Genomic DNA, 27,409 nt, shown 5'->3' with positions numbered 1-27,409 from the left:
TACAGAAAACGACAAGATGACAACATCGAAATCTCTCGCGTCAGGACTGGAGAAGTCTGAAGAAGAGAAGTCTAAACCTAAATCAGTATCTAACTTCGACCTATCGTACCCTGGTGGGGCCACAGGGGCCTCACATCCCCACGTGAACGGGTCCCACGACCTCCTAGCCGCCGAAAGAAAGCTACACGACTCCACAGAAACCCTGACCCCCCCTCACGCATACAGCGAAGAACTAAAAGCGAATATGAACAGAATAGATTCGCATCACGGAAATTTAGAGGCCTTAGGGCGGTCGCAGCAGGACTTACATAAGTTACACAAGTAAGATGTTGGAATCTTTACATTATTATAGAATTTAGTATTCAACATAATTGTAAGTGTGAACTTTAAAGCAGCCTGTCGACTAGAGCGGACGGAATATTGAGAAATCTGAAATGTTTTGATTCCTGCGTTATAACATGGAGTAACTAATATACTACGTTAAACAAAGGGTACCTCGCCATACTAGAAAAGTGATAACTGTCAAAATGTTCATCACACCGCCACTAGATGGCACTTATTTCCATATGTCAGCTTATACGGTAGCGACATCTAGTTATTCCATGGTGAAATAGAGTTATTATATACTACAGTACATTGGTACTATATCTAAAATGTATGGATGTGACCAGTCATGGTTATCGCTAGGAAAGCTGTCAATATAATACATTTTCATGACTATATAATCATCGGCGTATAAGTTGAACAATGTCTCTGATCGTGAATGTCGATTTTTCGTTCGCTCCAGCGGGCACAGCGTATATACCTGTTGGTCATAGATATACGCAGAAGTGCAATTGAAAATATAAATTTATGGTACGTTGTGTACCATTTTGGTCCAAAAAACTATATTTATATCAATGTTTTCCGTGTTTTAATAAGAAAGTAATATTGGTTTGTCTCACAATTTAATCAATAATAAATAAACTTGGATCATGCAGGATAATCTTAATTATCTAGTACGTTGTATAATGTTGATTGATGCATCTTTCTTCTACGGTGTGACCATAGAGAAAGATATGCAAATGGTGTGATGAAACTATGGTTGTCTCACTCTCTTCTTTAAAAAAGTTTTGATCGTGAACTTTTAAAAAAAAAACTTTGTTTATCCAATGAGATTGGTATCTGGATATATATTCTGAAGTTACTTAAGTAAAGGATGATGTCGCGATCTTTTATACATATTTTTCTATTTCAAATTGTATTTTAGTAGGCACTACGGCCGCCTGGCAAAAAAGAGAAGAATTTCGTATTAATGCACCCTCTTTCATAATTCAGTGCAAAAATAAGCGAAAAAAATACTTCATGAAAAAATGTGTGCAGCCCCTGATATGTCAATGTCAAAGTGACATTTCCGTCACCATAGACATATCTTTTGTCTTTTTTTGCACCGATTTTATGGCAATATATTTGCTTTAACTCTTTTTTTTTGGTATGTAACTTTTATCGTGTCTGTTTCGTATCTTTTTTGCCAAACTCTAGCTGTATTCACTTCGTTGCAAAAGTTGGAATGTTTATCGTAAGAATGTTGTGTCCAGTTCTTTTTACCTTTTAGTATTGTCATGGTTTTCCAGTTTAGATTGTCTAACCTAGCTCCAGTAAGTTGTCGGAGAAAGTGCAAAAAATAATTAGAAATCATTCGAAGTCAATTACATAATGATCTGAATTCTATTACTATTTTTGCGTTGATTGATATGCTCTATTTACAGTTAGATTATTTTATTAGGAAGTTGTTATTTTTGTATTCAGCTTATAGCAAATGTTTACATCTTCGGAAGGCAGTGTTAAGTTGTTAGTTCCGAATGCTATTTACCTAATTAAGTACGTGGGTAGTTGCGTCAGAGGCCTTTGGCGATGGAATAATAACTAGCATCCGGATTGGTGAGGTCGGTTATTGACATTACGTCTCATTGAAGAAGACAGAGAGAGATCCTAGATAAAGTATGATAGACAGCATGGTATGTTTTTCTTCTCGTTTCTTAATAGGTATACTAGCTGTTACTCGCGACTTCGTTCACGTGAAACCTCACTAATAAAGCTATAGAAGTTTCATGCAAACTTTGCCACCCCTTTTTACCCCATTAGGGGATGAATTTCGCAAAATCCCATCTTAGTGAGCATCTACGTCCTAAAAGGAACCCCCATGCAAAGTTTCATACTCCTAGAACTTGTCGTTTTTGAGATTTCTTGATGAGTGAATCAGTCAATCAGTGAGTGAGTGACTTCGCTTTTATATACAGGGTGTTAGTGGCATTGTATCATCACGGTCAGAATCATCCCTCAAAGTTTTCGTTAGGATGTCACTAACACCCTGTATAGAAGATAGTAAGAAATATAAGTAACTAAGACAATCTAAACTGGTGTAACTGCCTAGCCTGTGATTTATCTAACATTTAGTTGTACTTAGGGCTAACCAAGGCGCTTGTAGATATGTAAGTAATTTAAGTTTTTGCTTAATTGTCCTGGAGTCAAAAAATGCCACATTGAATCAATTCACCCAAAAAGAAATATTGTAATTTCACATTTGCGCACATAAAACTAAATAGTAATAGATGTCAACTAAATAGTAATGAGGTCTTTGCGTAGCATCTGCGGTGTGAAGTTGAGTGATAGAGTGAGAAACAGTGTGATAAGACAGAGATGTGGTGTAAAAGACGATATAGTGACTAGGATTGAGAAGGGAATGTTAGGTTGGTTTGGACACGTTGAGCGGATGAAGGATAATAGAATTGCAAAAGCGGTATATAAAGCGAAAGTTGATGGTAGGGCTGGCAGAGGAAGACCGAGAAGGACTTACGATGATCAAATTGGAGATGTCCTTAGAAAAGGTTCAATACGATCTACTCTGAACCGGCGTGCGTGTATGAAGCGATTGATGAATGTGGAGGAAGCAAGAGAAGTGTGTCAGGATCGAAGCAAATGGAATTCTATAGTCTCTGCTTACCCCGGTGGGAAATAGTCGTGAGTTTATGTATGTATGTAATAGATGTCAAATAGCAATGTTGGCCCTTTTTTATGTGAAATGCATCAATGTAGCTTTTTTAACCCACCTGTTCGTATTTCCTACGATGAAACAATGCAACAGTTATAATTGTTTTAGGAAACTCCGCATGGTTATTATAAGTCAAAGCACTTTCAACAGTATTTACCAAAAGTAAAACAGGACTTTAGTGTTCTCACTAAATGGTATTCAAAACCGCGTCCCGAACGTAGTTGATTGTGAATATATTTAAAAAATACATCATAATTCCAATCCGAATAAAATTACGAAAAATAATATTTTGTTTATCATTTGCTGTGGATTTCCATAAAGGAATAGTCTGCCATAGTAGATCAGACTAGGTTATCTGTATTTTGTATTTCTCTACATATCCTATGTAACGATTTTTTTTAAATATTATCCCCTCCACATTTTTTCTTTTTAAAGCATAGTTTTCTGTGCTTTAGTAGTAGGACTTTAGTGTTAACTGACACTGTTCTGTCGGCTGTTATCGGCCTGAAATGACATTATATAGTATAACTAAACGTATATATTTTTTTTTATCAAACATATATTTATTTTGGGTGCATAATGTTGCTAATTCCTGTAAATACAATCTAATTTTATTTTAAGTTATATCTGTCATTTTCTTATCCGCCGAAAAGGAAAGGGACGGGTAATCGACAAGCATAAAATTTATGGAACACACGTAAATTTTAAGCACAAATCTAAAACAACCGTCTAAAAATTTTACATTGGCCAATAACCCGACATAATTAAGTTGACAGCATACCTCAAACGGTTTGCATACCAGCGAGATACCTTTTTGATTCGCCCGGGTTATTCATTCATTTATTCATTCTTCCTAAAATTAAGAGCTGTCAATCATCCGTCCCTTTCCTTTCCGGCGGATAAGAAAATGACAGATATAACTTAATATAAAATTAGGTGTCTGCAGGAATCGGGGCCATTGCATATGAATGGTGCTAACAGCATGTCTCATAATAATTATTTCTACCTCTAAAGATAACGAAACTTATATTGCGTAGGTACTTAAAAGTAGGCAAACCGGGTTTCTTTGTATTTATTTTGTCAGTGATGCGCCAAAAAGTACAATAAAACATATTTTTGGGTGAACAGAGGGACTAGTTGAAATGCATTAAGGTTCAAATTCAATCAAAAATATCTTTATTCAGTAGGTAACATACACTTTGAAACTCAGATGAGTCGTCATTTTTTACATAAGGAACGTTTCATTCGATTTATAACTACTGCAGCTTCACAACCTACGCTTAGCCAAACAATGGTGACTATTCCAGTAATAAACTTAATTTTAATTTAGGTTGATAGTAATAAAACTACCGGTTGGCACTGTTGTTAGTGCTATCGGCCTAAAATAAATTTAAAATACAAGTATCATCAGTGGAGGTTCTTGGACCAGTTTCGCCCATTCTACTTTGGCCGCCAGAAATGGAAATCTGTTGGATTAGCATCAAATGACATTACGATAGCTTATTACATTTTTATTTGTTTAATTTCATTTATGCGAATGCGCGAATGCATCTTACCTAGCCCCTCTAGTCGTAAAAGCAGGAATCCTCGAATTTAATACCCAAAAGTATAGTGCCATAACAAGTAAGTAGTACAAATGTATCAAAGTATATGATTAGTATTTCCAATTGAAATTGTTTTCTAGTGTATAAGTTCCTTCTTCCGAATTTTGTTGTTCGCGTAGATTTATTTCGACCCGCTCGAATATCGCTCTAAGCTTTGTACAGTAATTTTGTAATATTTTATTTTCAATGAATAAAAAGTCTGCAAGATTTAATGGCGTTTCATTTTCTGCTTCACACAGACAGTTGGCGGAGAGGAAGAGGTAGACCAAGAAAGCTATGGAGAGGTATTTTTTGTAATTTTTTGCCTCATTGGCATTAACTAGTTGGACAAATGGGGAGCGGTGAGGGCTCATCCGGTACAACATTTAAGACAACAGCCCTGATGGTTCCCAGCTGGGCGCGAACCTCGGCTCAGGGCGTCGTCTGAAAGGATTATCGGCCTCCTGGTTCTGAAGGTGTGTTCTCGCGACCTGATTGACTTGTTTCTATGGCTAGAGTAAACGCTTCCAAACTACAGGTCGTCAAGATATCAAGATCGAATATTAATGATCGGACGCTCTGAGAGCGTAACAAACATAACTAACACATGACAAGCTCACGAATATATCTCAATTGGGTTAAGAGGGACATCCATCGCAAAACGAACTAAGTACCCACACCTCACCGAGCTTTCCCAACGTGATAGGTGGTGAGCCGTATCGCCGTCTATGGTGGCAAATAGCACACTTTTTCAGCATGATGTGTACGTCAAAAAATATCTAAACTACTTTTGCCTCAATTGACGTCAATTATTATTCTCAACATTTTTTTACGAAACGGCAACACCGAGGGTAGTTCGCAAAGACCTGACAGATATCGTCAGTTCGTCCAGCTAAGCCGCGCGGATCATATCGGGTGCCGTCATTTATCGCTACGGCTAGCTGCTATTTTTCGCGACATATCCAAGGATTCGTCAGTGTGGACTAACGAAAATGTCTAACTCCATCCAGACAAAGACGGTGCGCGTGGCTTGTATCAGCGTCGAGGCCCATCATCAGGTAAGTGCGTTTTTGTACTCCTCTCTCAATTCTCCTTTTTTTTTACGACTTATATACTACTTAGCCGGACAAATGGGGAGCGCTGGAGCTCTCCATTAGAAGTTTTCTTCACGTCGCGTGGAAACCCACGTTCCAGAAATGTGTAGCGGAAGTAGTAGACCTAACCTGTAACAGCTTGGTTATCCCTTCGCCTGTTGGAAGGTCAGGCAGGCAGTCGCTTCTGTAAAAAACTTGAACTGTCAAATCTTCAGGTTAGATAAACGGTTCTTGTGAAAATCGGGATAATGGTAGAGACGACGATTTACAAGTAACCTGAAGTCACAAGTTAAACACTTCAGCGGGCCTAGCACCGTAAGCACGCGACTCTTTCTCGCCGCGACAAAGATCGTCTGTTTCTTTCTGTGCAGTACTGTGAGAGAGTGACGGGTGATGTAAGTCGAGGCGAGAAAGAGTCGCGCACTTACGATGCTAAGCCCGCAGTTACTCATTCAGTTATTAACAGACTATATACGTCCCACTGCTGGGCACAGGCCTCCCCTCAATTAACCGGAGGGGGTTTGGAGCATACTCCACCACACTGCTCCACTGCGGATTGGTGAAGGTGTTTTTACGGCTAATAGCCGGGACCAACGGCTTAACGTGCCCTCCGAAGCACGGAATCATCTTATGTTTTTCAGACAATCAGGTGATTCAAGCCTGTAAAGTCTTTACCAAAAAAAGGACAGTCTCTCAAAGCGATTTCGACAATCGGGAATCGAACCCAGACCTCCAGATCGTGAGCAGACCACGGAGGTTGTTGTCATTCAGTTAAATATTAAAATATGTGAAAGCAGTAAAATAGTGTCTAGCTGACAGACACAAACCATCCCAATCAGTTATGCAATTATACGCACAAACAAAAACCAAACGTCTTTCTATCCATTCACTCTTTCAGACATTTTCAGCACGGACTTTTCCATCTTGTTCTTTTTATTATATCTTCAGCTGAATAATAAAAAAGGCAGTTGGTAAATAGCTTCTCATTTTGCAACACAATCGTTATTCGATTGTTCTATTTTTAATGAGAGACTTTCCAGGCTACGTTCACCAAAAACAATATAGATGGCGTTGTTCAGTTTAAACGTGATAATTACCTATTTTCTCATTACTCGGGTAAGTACTTACTTCCAAAATTACTGATGCTTGATATTTGGATTCTTCGTTTCGTAGATAAGATTTTTCATATTAGCTCCATACAATTTTTTCGTAAAAAAATAGAATTCCTTCGTTTTTGTACAGAAATGACTCGGGTGTCATTTTTGTATCGCAAATTCGCGCAAAAAAAGTCTATGAAAGCCGACTATCAGCCCACCGTGCGCCAACGTGGTTGACGTTTTCCCTCTTTCAGTGCTTATCACTACCGATTCACTGCGGGCCGCATCTTCCAAACATAATCCTTATGTGGCATATCATTCTCAACGAGGCTTATCTATAACCAGGCACCTTATAAACCAGGTACACGTAACTTCCTAAGCGCCTTTGGCCCGTGCTACTCATAATAACCACGAACCGGAAACGCTCCTTTATTTCCGCAAACATTAGGTATCACCTCCAGGGTTCAGACGTAAAACACGTTTCATATCTCTATAATAAGCCATGAATAAGTACCAGTAATGTGCAGCTTTCCTAACTGGATAAAGGCTAACGTATACAGACGTTGTACCGGAGCGTTTTGCTCAGAGATGCGGGAGTTTGTATGAGCGTCATACCTATAGATGTAAGGCCAGTTTCATCATCATCATCATCATCATCATCAGCTCATTAACGTCCCCACTGCTGGGGCACGGGCCTTCCCTATGGATGGATAGGGTGATCGGGCCTTAAACCATCACGCGGGCGCAGTGCGGATTGATGGTTATTAACGACTGCTAATGCTGCCGGGACCAACGGCTTAACGTGCCTTCCGAAGCACGGAGGAGCTCAAGATGAAAACTTTTTTTGTGGTCACCCATCCTATGACAGGCCTTTGCGAAAGTTGCTTAACTTCAACAATCGCAGACCGAGCGCGTTTACCGCTGCGCCACCGAGCTCCTCCATTATAACTAAGTACATTTTCTTGATTTTATTTAATCCGTCCAAGTAGTTAAATGCCACGCGGCAAATCTATAATAAGTCACGTCAAAAAAAATCTTGATTTTACCGAGGTACGGATATAACGGAGTACCTATAAACTGTGTAAAGATTTTTTGAATGTGTAATAAGTATACTTACTGTTATAGATAATAATATACTTAGCGTGTTTAGTTCTAACCTTACCCTTAGCACAGATCATAATAAGGCTGCGTTTTCATTGACGCGGAGATGGGCGGAGAAGAGCGGAGATGTGCGGATTTGACCAATCACAGCGTTCGAGAGAGCGAAAAACGAAGACGCTCTGTCACTCTCTCCCTCACGGTGATTGGTCGATTCCTGCACATCTCCACTCCTCTCCGCACAACTCCGCGTCAATGGAAACGCAGCCTAAGGGTAAGCAAAAACTTATGTTTACTTACAGCAAATTGCTATGTACTCGTAGTTAGGAAACTTTACGTTTATTTGGTATGATTATTGGCATTCCCAGAGATCGTTACGAGTTCACCACGCGCGACGACAATTTTGTATGTAGGTAACTATACAGGGTGTTAATGACATCATATTTTGTTACTCTAGCCATAGAGGCCAATCAACTCGCGACACCAAACACTTCAGAACCCCGATACCGACCCCACCGGGACGTAGTGGACGATTTCCCTCGTTCAGCGCTTATCGCTATCGATCCACTAGGGTCGATTAATTCTTTCAAATATTCTTCCTCAGACGACGCCCTGAGCCAACGTTCGCGCTCAACTGGGCTCCCTCCGGCCTGTTGTCTTTTTTGTACCGGGTGAGAGCCCTCAGCGCTCCCCATTTGTCCGCCCAAGTAGTTAATGCCATCTGTGGCAATCTACAATAAATCACGTCAAAAAAAACATCGTATTTAGCGATGGAAAATTCCACCCGAAATGAACACAAAAATCATCTAATTATTTATTTTTTTTAATTTATTTATAAACAAAATTACATACATATACATTTTAATGCTATCGCCAAACTACAACCGTAATTTGTTGGCGTCGCGCTCATTCCCTAATTTTGTTTAAGTACCAGCATTTACAACAACATTCACATTATTCTCTCTCATTATTTGTTACGATGTCAATTACACCCCATACAAGTACATACAGGTAGTCATACAAGTATGTATGGTTACTAGTAGCACCGTAACAAATACTGAGGGGGATGATTCAGACCATCATTCTGAGTTGATATCAAGCGGATTTTCCGGTCGAAAAATTCATGAAAATTTTAGTTTTTTTTTTTAATTATTTTCCATTCCATACTTTTATGACGTAAAATTCCACTTGATACCGACTCAGAATCATGGTTTGAATCATCCTTCAAAGTTTTCTTTACGATGTCACTAACACCCTATATGTATGCAGTAGTATTATTTACAGGATATTTTTACTTTCACTTTCTGCAGCTGCTATACTTAACAGATGTACCAATAAATACAAAAGTGCTTTGACCGCTTGCATTATACATATGCGTTACAATATTCTTTTATTGTTCAGATAAATTGTAAGTTAGTAGTTGAATTTAAACGTGTATACTTACATAACATAATAAATACTTTATTGCACAAACAGGAAAAAACAAAATACAAAACAAAAGTGAAATAGAATGAGTACAATAGGCGACAAAAGGCTTACCTATTTAAATACATAGTTTTACAGACTTATCTGCGTTTATAATTCTTTATCTATTGAGGTGAGAGTTATAAACATTCATAACTCAAAAGATAAAAATATACTTGCTATTTTGTATTATTAAGTAAGTACTTACTTAAGTTTTTTAGGGAATAATGAACAGCAAACAAGAACAGCGAAGGAAATGACCTGAGCCGAGATTCGCGCCCAACTAGGCACCCTCAGGCCTGTTGTCTTAAACGTTGTACCGGGTGAGAGCCTTTAACGCTCCCTATTTGTCCGGCCAAGTTGTTAATGCCATCTGCGGCAAATCTACAATAAACATAAACAAACAATAAACATAATCTACAATACTTACTTAATTATTATTTTATTATTTATTATTATTAAGTCACAAAAAATACATGACACATTACAAAACCTAACTATAAAGGGTCGATTACTTTACTTATTTCAAATTAAGTACATTGCGATACGCGTGCAAGACAGTTTACATAAACAGCCTATATACGTCCCACTGCTGGGCACAGGCCTCCCCTCAAGCAACCGGAGGGGGTATGGAGCATACTCCACCACGCTGCTCCAATGCGGGTTGGTGGAGCAAGCAAGACAGCTTACGAAATATTAATATTACTTTAGTAAGAATATTAATATGAAGCAACTTTTACTACAAAGAAAACAACTTATATCAATATTATCGTTCGCTTTTCTACAATATCTACAACTAATATACACGGTGTAAGTGACATCGTAACGAATACTGAGGGGGATAGTTCAGACCGTGATTCTGAGTTGATATCTAGTAGAATTCCCTGTCGGAAAATTCATAAAAAATTTTGTGTTTTTCAGTTTCATACTAAAAATTCCACTTGATATCAACTTAGAATCATGGTCTGAATCATCCAACAAAGTCTTCGTTACGATGTCACTAACACTTGTATATGGCTGATAAATTGGTACCTAACTTATAGGAATAATTGATAAACAATCGCTCCTCGACTCGGAAGGCTAGTTATCTATACTATCGTTATCTATATCTACCTAGATAGGAAAACTTTCACGTCTAGGAACTGGCTCTAGATACGGCACGCGCGCCGGCCATGTTGCAAGTTGCAGTTGGGAAAGCACCCGCTGCTATCAGTCTTAGTACGCGGTATAACTCATGGCTTGTACTTGCAGAAATTGTACTTGTTAAGTATATTAGCCTGGTAACACCACCGCAATTTTATCGACTAGTTTTCAGACTTCGTCTGCGTGGACTTGGAAATTTATCCCGTAATGTGCTAAAATAAGATTAAACTCCACATCTCATTTTAGCATATTCATCATCAGCAGCCCAATAACGTCCCCACTGCTGGGGCACGGGCCTTCCCTATGGATGGATAGGGAGATCGGGCCTTAAACCATCACGCGGGCCCAGTGCGGATTGATGGTTATTAGCGACTGCTAATGCAGCCGGGACCAACGGCTTAACGTGCCTTCCGAAGCACGGAGGAGCTCAAGATGAAAACTTTTTTTGTGGTCACCCATCCTATGACCGGCCTTTGCGAAAGTTGCTTAACTTCAACAATCGCAGACCGAGCGCGTTTACCGCTGCGCCACCGAGCTCCTCTAATCCTTTAGCACATTAATAAATTATAACAATAAAACACTTTGTTCAACACAAATTTACAAGACATTACAGGATAAACTTATTCTAAGGTGGGCAAAGGCGGCCTTATCGTTAAGAGCGATCTCTTCGGCAGAGGATATAGCACACTTGTACAGCTGCAGTGTAGCGTGCAAAAAATTAAATAAAAAAATAATATAATACATTTTACATTATTAGGGGATGAATTTCCAAAAACCCATCTTACGTGTTTTACGGAACCTCGATGCGAAATTTCATGCCATTATCTGCCTGGCTGATCAATGAAAGAGTATATATGATGGATAATGAGATACTCGCTTTGACCTATTTTGTAGCCTGGAGTATATCCAGCTTACGACATCGTATCAACAGTGGCTGCAAGTTGTCTTTGATTACTTGTGGCTCTGCCCACCCCATTAGGGATTACGGGCGTGAGTTTATGTATGTATGTATGTATGAGTACCTCATTGAAAATTGGGAAAGCACTGTAAATAAGTACAAAAAAAAACTGTAAATGTGGTGTTGCCAGAATAACGCAGTTCAAACCGAGTAAGTAAACGTTTTGCGCTAATTACAGCAATTTTATAACTGCCGCGATATGCTCCAGCGGTTTCGTGTTCTGCGTGAACGGGAGTGTCATAAGGTTAGTCCGTGTAGGCACTTTAAACGTTCAGATAACATTACATCTGAAACTCTGACAGAGACACAGTTGTCCTTCTCATAACATAATATAACCTAGCATCACGCCTGTATCCCCATAGGGGTAGACAGAGGTGTATAGCATACACGCCCGCTCCTCGATAGCTATGTTTAAGTCCGCCACATCTATGACGTCATTCTGTTTACATAAACAGCCTACATACGTCCCTTCAATCAACCGGAGGGAATATGGAGCATACTCCACCACGCTGCTCCACTGCGGGTTGGTGAAGGTGTTTTTACGGCTAATAGCCGGGACCAACAACTTAACGTGCCCTCCGAAGCTCGGAATCATCTTACTTTTTCGGACAATCAGGTGATTCAAGCCTGAAAAGTCCTTACCAAACAAAGGACAGTCTCACAAAGTGATTTCGACCATGTCCCCATCGGAAATCGAACCCGGACCTCCAGATCGTGAGCCTGACGCTCTAACCACTAGACCACGGAGGCTGTTTAATAATATTATATATAAGTAAGCGAAAGGTCACCAGCACTGACTCATGCATCACGAAATCGAAACTACAAGTGCTAAGAGTCTTAAACTTTGCATAAGGGTTCCTTTTAGGACGTAGAGGCTCACTAAGATGGAATTTTGTAAAATTCATCACCTAAGGGGGTAAAAAGAGGTGGCAAAGATTGCATTGAACTTGTATAGTTTGAATACAAGTTTACGCGATCGAAGTCGCGAACGGCTAGGTTGTTATGTTTCTATAATTTTTTTGTATTATCAAGACTGTCAGTAATAGGCTACTTGACAACCTAGTCAAATGAGTTACTTTTTACGAAACGTCAAAACGAAAGTTTTCTCTGGAGCTTGTATGGAAATACTGTCTTGTGACGTCATCAATAAACACAGTCAAACGTCGTACTCATTGTTACTCAATTTATAAATAAAATTCGAAAATAAGTCGAAAAGTCAAACGAGATCGATTTTTGACGATCTAAGACCGGCTTCTATTTTTAGATTATCATTTTATAATTTATCTTTGACCCAGTCGAATACCCTATTGATTTGATTTTGGCGTCATAACAAAGGTATGGAGCATTATCTAAACTAAAGCGATTATCGGCGTGAATCGCGTCGGTTACAATTTCAAGCTTTCAAAAGGCGATATTGATGGAAAAAGCGTTCAGAATCATTGTTATTATAAGTGTTGGATCCGCTGAGCGACCATTACTGATGATGTAACGTGGTCGATCGAGCGTGAACAATCGGAGCAAGTGGACAGGGAGACGGATAACTTGAGAGAGACTGTTCATACAAAGTTGAAACAAGATCAAAACAATTTGAAGGAATAATGGTGATATCTTTTTTTTTTAATTAAGTAATATGGGTTTGCTCTTGACTTCGTTCTTCCACGAGGAGAAGAAGAGATCGACGTTGGAACGAGCTTACCCAGAAAATGCCTATTCACCCGTGATTTAAAGGACCCTAGGTTATAAGATACAGGAAACACCGACGCCGGCAGCCCATTCCATTCCTTGGCTGTGCGCATTATGAAAGATGAAGCGAAGCGCTTGGTGCGGATTAGTGGTATGTCAACCAAGTAAGGATGGTAACCCGCTGTACGTCTGGATGTCCTGTAAACACCATCTAATTTTATTTTAAGTTATATCTGTCATTTTCTTATCCGCCGAAAAGGAAAGGGATGGGTAATCGACAAGCTTAAAATTTATGGAACACACGTCAATTTTAAGCACAAATCTAAAACAACCGTCTAAAAATTTTACATTGGCCAATAACCCGACAGAATTATGTTGACACCACACGTCACAACGGTTTGCATACCAGCGAGATACCTTTTTGATTCGCCCGGGTTATCCATTCATTTACTCATTCTTCCTAAAATTAAGAGCTTTGAATCATCCGTCCCTTTCCTTTCCGGCGGACAAGAAAATGACAGGTATAACTTAAAGTAATTTTAGGAGGTGTCTGCAGGAATGGGGGCCTAATTAAATTTTGTAATACTTTTTTAAGTATAATTTTCTTTATTTTTTTAATATTTGTACGCCTGCATGCAGGCCGAACACATCACAACATTGTTATGTAAATTATTTGACCACTTTTTTGTATTTTATGTGTTCTCACAAATAAATTGATTTGATTTTATTGAAGATTAGGGAAAATAACGATATTTCTTCTCGGTCTAACAGGAAGCCTGGTGAGATGTGGGTACTTAGTTCATCTTGCGATGGGTGTACCTTTGATTATCTCGATTGGGATATAGTCGTAAGCGCGCGCGCGTGTTTGTGTGTGTGTGTGTGTGTGTGTGTGTGTGTGTGTGTGTGTGTGTGTATGTATGTGTGTGTGCGTGGCCTGACACGCTTTTCTACTTTAGGTTGTTTGGTTGGCCTCTATACTGTGGGTCTATACGGGTGAATTTCAACAAGTCTCATTTTTTTATCATTTCGGTGAGATTTTTTATTTTAATACTTTTCTTCACATATTTGACGACAAATAAAACTTTAACCTATTTTGAATTATGTGCGTGAGTGGGCATCAAATACGATCGAAACTTACTGAGATATTTAAAATTGAATTTTTATGAGTCCACTGAAATGATAAGTACCCACTGAAATGATATAAATATACACCGAAATGATATAAATGTACACTGAAATGATAATGAGTCCACTGAAATGAAATTAACCCACGGAAATGATACAGTCAAGAAAAATTGTGCTGCTTAGCTAGGGTTCCGTACAAAGTGAAGTTCGATTTATACATAAATAGCCTATATACGTCCCACTGCTGGGCACAGGCCTACTCTCAATTAACCGGGGTGGGGGGGGGGGGGGGTATGGAGCATACTCCATCACGCTGCTCCACTGCGGGTTGGTGGAGATCGATTTATACATTCTTAGATAAATAGTTCAATACTTGCTAAATAAAAGATAGTTTAATACTATTTACTAATAGTAATAGATTGTTGTTCGTTTCTTTCATCGAGCAATAAAAAATGCATTTAGTTGTTGTCAATATGTGGAGCCGTGGTAGCTAATGGATGGGTGGTAAGGTAATTCATGTTTAGATCAGAAATGATTGTCACATGCTCAGCGGTGAAGAAAAACATCGTGAGGAAACCCACATTCCCGAAAATTCCATTTTCGGAGGTATGTGATAATGTGACCTAATGTGTATTGGGCTGGTTTCCCCTTCGTGGGTTGGAAGGTGAGACAGGCAGTCGCTTCTCTAAAATACTGGACCTGTCAAATCTTCAAGTTAGGTAAGCGGACCCTGTGAAAAATCGGTATAATGCTATTATTCACGTCTAGAGTGCGAAGCATTTTTATACGGCAGAAGTTTGCTTCGACCGATTTGAATAGCGGCTAAAAGGTTTTACTACCAGCTCAGTCAGTTTGGCATCAATTTGGCCAATATTGTCGAAACGTGCCCTGCGCATTGTCTTCTTGCAAGACTTTGCAGCGGTATTCAGGGAATTTTTCAGAGCCCGCATGAGGAGGCATATTAGAGCTTCTGCACTAGCATACTCCGCGATGTACCATGAGCGAGCCTTATCGTCAGATGATATGTCAGAAAATGGGATAGAGTATTCCATTGCCTGACAACTAATATGGCATCTCCGCAGCTCGTCGAGTCTTCTGAAGAAAAGCAAACCTCACGCCAAGGATAGGTTTGCGAAGAAGTGCCGCATCTCATCCCAATCTGCTAGCGTGTGTCACCATATTTGCCTCGATCCTCTGGGGCTAGAATCAGGTGGGGAATAGACAGACACATATCTCACCAGACAATGGTCGGATGTTCCCAAGGGGGAAGTCACTGATAGAGATTGATATTGGTCCGGATCAGTTATCAGCAAAAGGGCCAAGCAGTTGGCGCTATAGTTAGCAACGTCAGGTATCTTTGTAACGCAATTCACCAGATGTGAGAGATTTTGCCACACATGGCAAAAGCTTGCGCCTCTTTGCCAGCATGGTTGGTCTTCTGGAATGGGAACAACCACTCTTGCTGGTGGGCGTTGGAGTCCCGGAGAAGAACAAGTTGCGCTGAGAGATACTCCGCCGTGCCAACTCCACTGTCCTACTGAGGTAGGTGAATAACCTGCTTGTCTCAGAGTTACCGCTGTGCGATCGGTAGACACTGGTGTAAACTATTTTATCCAGGCCAGTGTCCACCAGGATCTAAAGAATGGATAAGTCTGGGTATTCAAGGTTACCGAGAAAAGCAGAAAGAGGAGTTTGATAGAAGGTTATATGACGTTTCCCAATCACCCAAAATGGTTTTGGAAAACCATGAGATCATCTCGAGGAAAAATAAAATAGCTCCACAGAACTGTTAAAAAGGCCCTTAAAACAATACCTAATTCGAAACTAAAATTTAACACACGGATCTCTAAAACTTAACGATTTTATCATTTCAGTGTTACTTATCATTCCCATGGACTGTTATTGGCATTTCAGTCCACCGAATCCACCGGAATGATAACACCGAGATGATAAAAAACAGGTTATTTTTGTATAAACTGTGAATTTAAATAACTATCGAAAAATCGACACTTCTCAAACAAAACAGTACTTGCAGCCGATTTAACACATCAATATGAAATAAATTGAACTAATCTAACACGAGTTATAATGGCTACCGAAATGATTTTTTACTGATTTTTTTTTGTCCCCCTATCACCGAAATGATAAATTTCTTTTTTTGGCGGGAAACCATTACACGCTGTGACGGGTATGTTCACGTCTAGCGGTCGAGCCGAACCAATGCGAGGTGTTGGCAGGTAAGGAGGTGTCATAGACGCAATGTTGACGGAGTTATTCTACCAAAACTTACTGTCCTCTGAAATGATAACTTTTTTTCGGACAAAATTTAACTGCCTGTCAAATGTATGAGAAGGAAGGTAAACAGACAGAAATAGTTTTTGTTGTTAGATTATTTAATAATTTAACGAAATTCTATCAATTTAAATCCCAATAATAGAAAATAATTGTAGAGCAAGAAATTTTATAAGCGATAATGGGTTACGGACAAGCTACCGAAATGATAAAATGACACTTTAAAAATTTTTTTCAGCGTGTTACAGTTGCTGAAACTGAATGATTTTTTTTGCCAAGGTAGAGGACTACTTACTTTACCCAGAAAAAATATTCAAAATCATTTAGCAGAACTTTGCACTACCGTTCTCAGCCAAGACAACTTTTTTTTTCGCTTTTGCAATTCACCCATACTAGGTACTTTAGAACAATTGGGTTGTGTAATAGGTTCAAGATAAATTATGAAATTCTGATTACTAAAACATATCTAGAACTAACGACAAATATTTTATTTTTTCTATTTACTTACTTATTAAATTTTAATCAAGAAAAACGTAATAACATTTTATCATGTTATTCTTTGACGTCACAGTGTGCTATTTCATACAAATTCCATTGTAAATTTGTTTTTGACGTTTAGTAAAAAGTAACTGATTTGACTAGTTGGAAACTAGCGTATTAAAATTACCACACCATTTCTTAATGCCAATTAGTGTTGGATTTTTGTAATTATTATACCACGTACAATAAAAGGTTACGAAACATTTTCACTTCCAGTCCACGATCGTTCAATTATCGCGGCACATTAGCGGTTGGTATCGATCCCATACTTACCGGTGCTTGCGTCACCGACTCCCGCGCACGCCGCACGTATACCCCTGCGTACTGTACATTTTATACTAGGCTAGCAGTATGACAACATGAAATCACGCCTGTGGTTTTCCTTCACAAACAACTACGTTGGTTTCCTCGCGATGTGTTCCTTCACCTTTGAGCACGTGAGAATCATTTATGATCCAAACATGAATTCGAAAAGAAATTCGACAATCATTGGTTTAGGCCTGTGGTGAATTTGAACCTGGGAACTCAAAGTTAGAGGCAAGCGTTCTACCAATTTGGTACCACGGCATTACCTACCAAATACAGTAATATGCCTTTAATAGTATTTCTATGAGGTTATCATACTGGTTGTTATTCACACTGCGCGTGTCGTTACAATGGACAATTAGAATCGACCCAGTTAAGTTAATGTACCCAGACCCATCGCTGTTATGCTCAGGGTACATACGTCACACTGCATTGAATAATGAAGGCGTAAGAAATCGATTTTATTGTCTCACTCACTGATTGTCTCGCTCACTCACTAATTTAAGTGCCCCGCTCTTGTCGGTGTAGCATGCTCTATGCTACCTTTTTAGGGTAAATAAGGCAGTGGTTTCCCCTATTACCCCGTTTTTCACAGGGTCCGGTTACCTAACCTGAAGATTTGACAGGTCCGGTTTTTGCCTGTCTGACCTTCCAACCCGAAGGGAAAACTAGCACAATACAGATTAGGTCACATACCTCCGAAAATGCATATCTCGGGAATGTGTGCTTCCTCACGATGTTTTCCTTCACCGCTGAGCACGTGATAATTATTCATGATCCAAACATGAATCCCAAAACAAATTCGACAATCATTGGTTTAGGCCTGTGCTGGATTAGAACCTGCGACCTCAAAGTGAGAGGCGAGCGTTCTACCAAATGTGCTACCGCAGCTCTTATTTACCATGTCTTTAAAAAATAAGTCAGTCAAATAATAAAAAAAACATCTCTACGAGATATTTGCACATCGAGTTGTTATTCTATTCCGCGTTTACAGGGAAGTTAGTAATGCTAAGAACAATATAACATTTCGCTGCAACCATTTCGCTATATCATGACTACAACAATAAAATATCACTTTCTCCATACTACACTAACGCTTGTCCAATCCAGCTTTGTGTAAACCGAAACTTACACTATGGTAACTACTTAAAAATCAAAGCACGGAAATTTCTCCTAAAAAAGGCAGTGGGTAAGTACATAGAAATACAAGTAAGTATACTTACTTACTTACTCGCATATTGTGTAACGTCTGTTTACATTTACATTCTTCGCGCGTGCGCCGTACGAAGCATGCGCGTGAGTACAGTGATACTGTATTTTACAGTGACTGAATTGTTATTACTTGTAATGGGATAAAAAATACATAAGTACAGTAGTTTTGGGCGGATGAGACGTTCGTTATGTAAAAAATGACTATTCAAAGTGTGTAGTTACCTATTGAATAAAGATATTTTTGAATTTGAATACACATTCATAAACTCACGCCTATTTCCCATCGGGGTAAGCAGACTATGGAATTCCATGTGCCTCGATCTTGAAATACTACTCAAGTGCTTCCTCTACATTCATCAAACGTTTCATACACGCATGCCTATTCAGAGTAGATCATACTGAATTCTAATATATATTTGTGTTTAAGGTAGTTTCCTAGGTCGAAGATAAATTATGAAATTTTGGTTACTAAATAAAGACAGATCTAAAGGTGACAGAAAACGTTTTATTTTTCTATTTAAGTATCTCATTTATGAATTTTAATCAAGAAAAATGTAATAATAATTGTGAAATTTTGTCCCTTTTTCTATAAAGTCACAGTGTGTTTTTTTTATACAAATTGCATAGTAATTTAGTGTTTTGACGTTTAGTAAAAAGTGACTGATTTGACTAGTTGGAAACTACCCTATTCCCGCCCACGAAACGATCTTGTTACGGCCTTTGTGTATACTAAATATTTTGGCTTTACTAAATATTTTGCGGATCTAGAATTTAAGGTCACTGGTGCATTGGTGTAGGTGCTCCAGAAAGCTACGGGTTGCGCAGGAGTTTATCGCTCGCGTGTGTTTGATGCGGGCGATAACGATCTTGATGACACAACGGGGACTGTATTGTGGATTCGGCCTAATTTTACTAACCGTAATTCAGACATGCCGTTGGTCCCGGTTAGTACTTACTTATGTAAGTAAGTAGTCGTTATATGAGCCATGTCCCATGAGCCAACCCTGACACCATGGTTGATGGGGTTGGTAATCCACCTCACAACCCACATTATAGGAGAGAGAGAGAGAGAGAGAGACATGCCTGACGGTAACAAGGCACAAGCCCGGGCATAGGGCTATATCTGAGAAGATTATGTTTCTTTTCACCTTTGATGGATCTGCTCTTGGCCCCAGACTTGCCCGAAGGCATTGACGAGGCATTGATTGATGTGAGAAAAAAGTGACTTCGCTTGGCCGCGGGTACCATTAATATATTTAAGAAATAAGCTATAAGTATTAAGTTGATTCGCCTCTGGATGAGTCTGCACTAAGCCGCGTGCGAACGTATTATCTCGCTCTAGCAAATGACGGTACTGTGTGACAGAAAAGGATAGGAACATACGAAGTGCGATGCGGTGCCATCAGACTTAGTTCAACTCTAAGCTGCAGCGTGGTACAGAGTCCGTCTAATATAATATAGGTATCCACTTATACCACTTATCTAAGATCCAAACATGAATTCGAAACTCGTAAAGTCGAATTTAGTAGTTTAGAGTCCTAGCCGGGATTTGAACCTATAGTACGCGTTCTCCGAACAAACTCATTACTCCACGTCTACCCGGTATATCCGATCTAAAGAGACTTCAAGCAGGAAGACTTTCTCTACCTTGGTTGCCAACTGATCCTTCTATAGTAAGTACCATTGGTCTATAACAAGTTTAATCACACCCCGCACGCTTCATACAAAACACCTCGTTTTACACAGACACTATACATTGACGTTATCGTACACGCGAATCTGTGTGTCACGTCTGACGCCCATACGATTCAAGACTAAAGTAAAACCGACGGGGGGTGAGGTAAACCTAGCTCAGCCGCTGGTGGGGAGCGGAGAGTTGCCGTTCTATACGTAATATTATTCCTTATTCAAATTCAAAAATATATTTATTCAGTTAGTAACATAGTTACACTTTGAATCGTCAATTTTTACATGACGAACGTCTCATCCGCCTAAAACTACTGCAGCTTCTCACAACCTGTATATCCGGGGAAAAGAAGCTGCAAGAAAAACCTCGGCACAGGGCCCTAGACGTTCTTTAAAAAAATAATAATATTGGAATACAATTGAGTAATTTAGCCGCCTAATATCAGTTCTCAGACAGTTAATCCCATGCATTCATATCTTCTAAATAATCACTAACTAATATTTTTTTGTAAAGTTTTTGTTTAGGTAACTACTGTCTTAAAATAATTGAAAGGCAAAATCTGAATGTCAATGGGAATCTTATTGTAAAAACGTATACATTGCCCTTATGCTACAGTTTATTTTATTTGGTAGATAAATTCAGTATCATATTACTTAACTGTGGTCTTGTGGTTCACCGACTTGCTTCACAAACTGGGAGCACCGATTCCAACCCCGGTACCGTATATGCACCAATTTCTTTTTTTGACGTGACTTATTGTAGATTTGCCGCAGATGGCATTAACTACTTGGCCGGACAAATGGGGAGCGCTGAAGGCTCTCACCCAGTACAACGTTTAAGACAACATGCCTGAGGGTGCCCAGTTGGGCGCGAAATATATGCACCAATGAGTTATTAATTTATCTTAACTGCAGTTTCCACTAACTAAATAGACGGTCTAACAGAAAAATCGGTAAATGGTGTGGGTAAGTACTTAGTTTATCATGCGATGGATTTACCTCTGACTACCCGAATGAGCAATGTGTTCTGCCAGTATTCATTCGTATACGGAGCCGAGACCATGACCCTAACTGAGAAATCCGCAGAGAATCTCCGTGTTGCTCAGAGAGCAATGGAAAGAGCTATGCTCGACATTTCCTTACGGGACCGGAAGAGAAATACTTGGGTTCGATCTAAAACCAAGGTTAGGGATGTGGTAAACGTAATTGCCGAACGCAAGTGGAGATGGGCGGGACACATTGCTCGAATGAGCAAGGAAAGATGGACCCGGAGATTGTTAGAGTGGCGCCCACGAGCATTCACAAGACCGAGAGGAAGACCACCAATGAGATGGAAGGACGACATTGTGCGGCACGCAGGATATGGCTGGATGTCGATAGCCCAGGATCGTCGGAAATGGAAAAACATGGAAGAGGCCTACGTCCAAAATTGGATATCAATTTAGGCTGATATAGATAGACCCCGAATAGGATGTAGTCGTGAGTTTATGCTTCAGTATTCTAAGGATTATAAAATAAAATCATAAAATTGCCTACTTATTTAGGTACTTACTTATGTAAGTGTTACTTACTTGTGTAAGTAAGTGTCTTAACAGTGTTACAACGAATACTTAACTATATCGTAAAAAAATAATTGGCATAATAAAGTGCACTAGTAACGTAACTTAGTAAGTAACGTTAGTAATTAGTGAAAATTAAATCGAAAAAGTTTGACCCGGATGGGAGTTGAACCCGGCGGGCGAAACTCACAAGTTGTGGTGAGTTAAACAAAACATCATCCTCTGTAGTAAGCGACCAAGTTCTTCTGTTTAACATAACATAGCATCAGCCTGTATCTTATACACACCTACTCCTCGCTTTTTCTTCTGCTATCGTGTGGATTATGAGGTGAATTACCAACCTCATCCACCCTGGTGTCAGGATTACTATTGAGCCGCCAAAGGCCTCTGACATGACTCATGTAACGACTACCTACTTACATCAGTAAGTAGTAACCGGGACCAACGGCTTAACGTGCCTTCCGAAGCACGGATCATCTTACTTTCGGACAATCTGGTGATCAGCCAGTAATGTCCTACCTAACCAAAGGGGCCACAAAGTAATCTTTGTGATATGTCCCCACCGGGGATCGAACCCGGGACCTCCGGATCGTGAGCCCAGCGCTCAACCACTGATGTCACTAAGAATTATGTACGCAGTTGCTTTCATAAATATATCAAAGTACAATTGAAAATGTAACAATAAGGTTAATGTCAGTCTTTACAAAGCCATCCTCCCATCCACATCGATCGGACAAAGTTGCACGCATTATGTTTATTTGTTTATGCAATGTGTAGCCGAAACGACATTATAACAGCAATCGAAACAACGGGAGAAACGTCACGATTTTCTTAAATACTAATACAAAAGGCAACAGTGAATCTTTTAATCGCTTTTTCCCCGGATAACATTCACTACTTGGTCGTTCAAATGGGGAACGATGACGCCTCTAAATAAAGCACACAACATACATAAACATCCTAAAAACGTGCCACTGCTGGGCACAGGCCTCCCCTCAATCAACCGGAGGGGTTATGGAGCATACTCCACCACGCTGCTCCACTACGGGTTGGTGGAGGCTTTTTTTTACGTCTAATAGCCGAGACCAACAGCTTAACGTGCCCTCCGAAGCACGGAATCATCTTATTTTATCGGAAAATCAGGTGATTCAAGCCTGCAATGTCCTCTAAATAAAACATTTGTACTTACCTATGTAAAACCGTTTTGTTTGCCAGCATATACATATTTCAGAATCTTCCTTTAAATATGAAGAATGTTATGAAGGCTATAGCTTCCTCTAGGCGTTTTACATAACATAACAAATACTTGTTACATAAACACGCCCATGTTCGTAACAGGGTGGCCAGTAGTGGTCAATTTAGTCGTTTCTACCCGTATTCCAAAATGTTATCTCGACTCGGCCTCAGCTGAGCATTTTGGTATTTTAAGGTGTGCGTCAAGCTAGCGGCCTCAAAAAAAAAATGGGCACGAAAAAATAATTTGACCATACCAAAAAATAGTACTCTTATTGAAAAAAATAGTACCTGTTGTAAAAAAATTAGTACCATCACGGTTCTGGATTTATAGCCATGTTTTATTGCACTTGCTAGCTTGACGGTGAGCGAAATTTGGCGAGAGTTAACGACAAGGTCTTTCGCTTTGATTTAAACGCCAAAAAATAGTACCGAAATAGTACTCACCCCCTGCAAAATACCGAAAGTAGTATTTCAACGGTTCCAAAGTTATAAAGGCAGTTCTTTGATCCCGCTAGCTTGACGTTTTGAAAATACCTATTATCTGGGGAACGCTTGCATACTTCAGTATGTAACTAATGTCAATAAACTCGTATGAAATAGTACTCCCTACCATCATAATTTTGATCCGATTCTCTTTGTAGAAATGTTAAAAAATCATCATAACCTATGCCATACATTTGTTGTTGATACAGTCACGTAGACAATTACATAACCTCACAATTTATTCGTAAGTATTGCCATTTTGGAGGTCTACCCTACCATTTCTTTGCACTTCAGTGCTGCTATTACAAAAAATTCCTATTGCATACACCCATATGCACTAATTTTAATAGAAAATGGCTGCATGGGTCTAGTTCTTATCGAAAACAATCTGTGATTTTAATACATCATAATACATTTTTAATCTGCTGTTTTATTTTATAATTTATACCTTCATATACCTTCATGTTGAATTTGTTACGGATCGAAGTGTTTGTTAATAAACAATTTGCAGTATTTGTAGAATAACTCAAAGAGTTTCAACAATGATATTACTTTCATCTAACAACCCTGGCACTTCACCAATTTTTACCCAAAAATGGGGAAAAATACTGAAATCTGACAACATTCTTGACCATGTGTAATAATTTTGTTCGCGACTGTACTCGTCTTGATAAATGTATGACATAGGTTATAATGACTTTTTGACATATTTCTACAAAGAGAATCAGGTCCAAATTATGATGGTAGGGAGTACTATTTCATACGAGTTTATTGACATTAGTTACAAACTGAAGTATGCAAGCATTCCCCAGATAATAGGTATTTTCAAAACGTCAAGCTAGCGGGATCAAAGAACTACCTTTATAACTTTGGAACCGTTGAAGTACTACTTTCGGTATTTTGCAGGGGGTGAGTACTATTTCGATACTATTTTTTGGCGTTTAAATCAAAGCGAAAGACCTTGTCGTTAACTCTCGCCAAATTTCGCTCACCGTCAAGCTAGCAAGTGCAATAAAACATGGCTATAAATCCAGAACCGTGATGGTACTAATTTTTTTACAACAGGTACTATTTTTTTCAATAAGAGTACTATTTTTTGGTATGGTCAAATTATTTTTTCGTGCCCATTTTTTTTTTGAGGCCGCTAGCTTGACGCACACATTTTAAGTTGACATTTACGCCCTCCACTTGAGGGCTTTACTCACTGGAGTCGAGCATATCATACTGCCAACATAATAATACGAAATTAATGACGTCATGCCTTAGGTACTGGAGTAAACTCGAGTTTAGGTTGAGGCGCCATCTAAGAATACCCATTTCGAACTGAGTTCGAAGGCCTTGAGGTCACCTCAACTGGGAACGAAATCAAGGAAGGTTGGAGTTGACATGTTAGAATATGACCAAAACAAGACTCTTCCCCTTCTTTGAGCTTGTTGTTAATGAATTTCTGACATCATCTCCCTAGCACTATCCCGTTTTTCACAGCGTCCTAACGTACCTAACCTGAAGATTTAACAAGTCCGGTTTTTTACAGAAGCGACTGCCTGTCTGACCTTCCAACCCGCGAAGGGAAATCCACCCCATATACAGGTTAGGTCACATACCTCCGAAAATGCATTTCTCGAGAATGTAGGTTTCCTCACGATGTTTTGCTTCACCGCTGAGCACGTGATAATCATTTATGATCTAAACATGAATACGAAAATAAATTCGACAATCGTTGGTTTAGGCTTGTGTTGGATTCGAACCTGCGACCTCACAGTGAGAGGCAAGCGTTCTACCAACTGGGCTACCACGGCTTTTTTTATAAATTTCTGACATGAATAAGTATAATTTTCATGTACAATATTGCTCCGTAGTTAAGTAGGACTCACAACAAGGTTTTGAAGGCAAACGTTTCCCCTTTCGGCAGTCGGAGGAAACGTCGAAATATCACACGAAAAGGGCACGCGTAAAGTCGTTTTTTATTGAACTGCTTTGTGATAGCTCTGTTCGGAGGACGCCGAGACCTTCATCGTAATGTCACCGCTTCGATTCCCCGCTCAGCCTCTAAACTGATGATGTGGTTTCCAGGATTTGTGCCCGGTTAATGGCAATAGTCTCGCCCTATATCCGGCGAGGAGTGGGTGTATTGTACATTGGTCATAATTCCTGTAAACACCATCTAATTTTATTTTAAGTTATATCTGTCATTTTCTTATCCGCTGATAAAGAAAGGGACGGGTAATTGACAAGCATAAAATTTATGGAACACACGTCAATTTTAAGTACAAATCTAAAACAACAGTCTAAAAATTTTACATTGGCCAATAACCCGACAGAATTTAGTTGACAGCACACGCCAAACGGTTTGCATACCAGCGAGATACCTTTTTGATTCGCCCGGGTTATTCATTCGTTTACTCATTCTTCCTAAAATTAAGAGCTGGTGTGCGTCAAGCTAGCGGCCTCAAAAAAAAATGGGCACGAAAAAATAATTTGACCATACCAAAAAATAGTACTCTTATTGAAAAAAATAGTACCTGTTGTAAAAAAATTAGTACCATCACGGTTCTGGATTTATAGCCATGTTTTATTGCACTTGCTAGCTTGACGGTGAGCGAAATTTGGCGAGAGTTAACGACAAGGTCTTTCGCTTTGATTTAAACGCCAAAAAATAGTACCGAAATAGTACTCACCCCCTGCAAAATACCGAAAGTAGTATTTCAACGGTTCCAAAGTTATAAAGGCAGTTCTTTGATCCCGCTAGCTTGACGTTTTGAAAATACCTATTATCTGGGGAACGCTTGCATACTTCAGTATGTAACTAATGTCAATAAACTCGTATGAAATAGTACTCCCTACCATCATAATTTTGATCCGATTCTCTTTGTAGAAATGTTAAAAAATCATCATAACCTATGCCATACATTTGTTGTTGATACAGTCACGTAGACAATTACATAACCTCACAATTTATTCGTAAGTATTGCCATTTTGGAGGTCTACCCTACCATTTCTTTGCACTTCAGTGCTGCTATTACAAAAAATTCCTATTGCATACACCCATATGCACTAATTTTAATAGAAAATGGCTGCATGGGTCTAGTTCTTATCGAAAACAATCTGTGATTTTAATACATCATAATACATTTTTAATCTGCTGTTTTATTTTATAATTTATACCTTCATATACCTTCATGTTGAATTTGTTACGGATCGAAGTGTTTGTTAATAAACAATTTGCAGTATTTGTAGAATAACTCAAAGAGTTTCAACAATGATATTACTTTCATCTAACAACCCTGGCACTTCACCAATTTTTACCCAAAAATGGGGAAAAATACTGAAATCTGACAACATTCTTGACCATGTGTAATAATTTTGTTCGCGACTGTACTCGTCTTGATAAATGTATGACATAGGTTATAATGACTTTTTGACATATTTCTACAAAGAGAATCAGGTCCAAATTATGATGGTAGGGAGTACTATTTCATACGAGTTTATTGACATTAGTTACAAACTGAAGTATGCAAGCATTCCCCAGATAATAGGTATTTTCAAAACGTCAAGCTAGCGGGATCAAAGAACTACCTTTATAACTTTGGAACCGTTGAAGTACTACTTTCGGTATTTTGCAGGGGGTGAGTACTATTTCGATACTATTTTTTGGCGTTTAAATCAAAGCGAAAGACCTTGTCGTTAACTCTCGCCAAATTTCGCTCACCGTCAAGCTAGCAAGTGCAATAAAACATGGCTATAAATCCAGAACCGTGATGGTACTAATTTTTTTACAACAGGTACTATTTTTTTCAATAAGAGTACTATTTTTTGGTA

At 39.1% G+C, this 27,409-nt stretch overlaps 2 protein-coding genes across 4 annotated transcripts in view; both read left to right on the top strand.

Moving 5' to 3' along the window:
- Positions 1 to 4,847, top strand: part of LOC126373792 (tudor and KH domain-containing protein homolog) — a 28,945-nt gene extending 24,098 nt beyond the window's left edge. For all 3 annotated transcript variants that reach the window (XM_050020095.1, XM_050020093.1, XM_050020094.1), the window contains exon 13: positions 6 to 4,847. In XM_050020095.1, coding sequence (XP_049876052.1) covers positions 6 to 325 — 320 coding nt within the window. In that variant the 3' untranslated portion in view covers positions 326 to 4,847. The remainder of the gene's footprint in view (positions 1 to 5) is intronic.
- Positions 4,848 to 5,592: 745 nt separating this feature from the next.
- LOC126373885 (uncharacterized) overlaps positions 5,593 to 27,409 on the top strand; it is a 47,237-nt gene continuing 25,420 nt past the window's right edge. The window contains exon 1 of the mRNA XM_050020240.1: positions 5,593 to 5,672. Coding sequence (XP_049876197.1) covers positions 5,607 to 5,672 — 66 coding nt within the window. The 5' untranslated portion in view covers positions 5,593 to 5,606. The remainder of the gene's footprint in view (positions 5,673 to 27,409) is intronic.

This window comes from Pectinophora gossypiella, chromosome 16, assembly GCF_024362695.1.
Source record: "Pectinophora gossypiella chromosome 16, ilPecGoss1.1, whole genome shotgun sequence".
NCBI classification, from domain to species: Eukaryota; Metazoa; Arthropoda; class Insecta; order Lepidoptera; family Gelechiidae; genus Pectinophora; species Pectinophora gossypiella.
Note: the sequence above shows the minus strand (reverse complement) of the source record. Positions and strands in the feature narration are given on the sequence as shown.